The sequence below is a fragment of the Volvox carteri genome (genome assembly GCF_000143455.1).
Source record: "Volvox carteri f. nagariensis unplaced genomic scaffold VOLCAscaffold_398, whole genome shotgun sequence".
Taxonomy (NCBI): domain Eukaryota; kingdom Viridiplantae; phylum Chlorophyta; class Chlorophyceae; order Chlamydomonadales; family Volvocaceae; genus Volvox; species Volvox carteri.
In genome coordinates, this window is record NW_003307927.1 from 1 (window position 1) to 914 (window position 914).

Below are 914 nucleotides of genomic sequence, written 5' to 3' on the forward strand. Positions count from 1 at the left end.
TGTTTTGACCAGCGAGGAACAAGCACTACGATACCGCAGCGGTGTAGGTCGGGCAGCACTTCCGGTTCTTGTTGAACAAACTGATTACACTGTGTGTACGGCATATCATCGTACGGTCAATCCATCGGCCATCGTGTACGACGACACACGACAAGAACGTCCAGACAGCAGGTGTAGATCCACACGAGTGCGTGCGGGACAAGAAAGGGATGCGAGGGGATGTGTCAGCAGGTATCACGCATACGTAACCGTGAGTCAGCAGACGTGGCTCATAATAACTATTTATACATGTATGCTATGCGCCGATGTACATGTACATGTACATATGCACAAAACTTGAATGGGGGTCAACAGGGTGAGGCGGTGAACCGATAGCATGGCGCAGAAGCAATTATTTGCATAAGCTAAAGTGTGTGCGTGTAGCCTGCGCGCGCCCCCAATTATTTACCTAACCACCAAAGAACGGACTCACTCCTCGCAACGCATGGCGCATGGGTCTTTAAAACCACGCTACACATGACATGACAATACAATCACACGCCGCAAGGGGGCCCTGGCTCGCTCACCACGCAGTGTTTGGTCGATCGCCCAGGCACAGCTGTGACAGCGTCGTGGTGTTCTTCAGCTCAATGCAAATCTCGCCGCCTTGCGCCGCAGACGAGCTCCAGTTGATGTTTGTCGCTGCACGCACGACGTTCAAAGGTGGTGGGGTTTGGGGCCACGATGTCAGTTCTGTTACGTCGTCGCCTAACGAGCCCTCAAATGCACATTCCCAATGTGCACTCTATGCAATTATTACTACGCGCACATCATCCGCGAATGCCACACGCGCCTGTATGTAAGCCTAGACACACGCTCAGTCACCTTTGAGCTGGTTGGCCCCCGAAGGCCCCCACGATGTGGATGCCCAACGG

At 53.4% G+C, this 914-nt stretch overlaps 1 protein-coding gene across 1 annotated transcript in view; it reads right to left on the reverse strand.

Moving 5' to 3' along the window:
• Nucleotides 1–31: 31 nt before the first annotated feature.
• phV37 (extracellular matrix glycoprotein pherophorin-V37) overlaps nucleotides 32–914 on the reverse strand; it is a gene marked incomplete at both ends in the record, with an annotated part of 3438 nt that continues 2555 nt past the window's right edge. Inside the window, 2 exons of the mRNA XM_002959592.1 lie at nucleotides 32–85; nucleotides 566–682. Coding sequence (XP_002959638.1) covers nucleotides 32–85; nucleotides 566–682 — 171 coding nt within the window. The remainder of the gene's footprint in view (nucleotides 86–565; nucleotides 683–914) is intronic.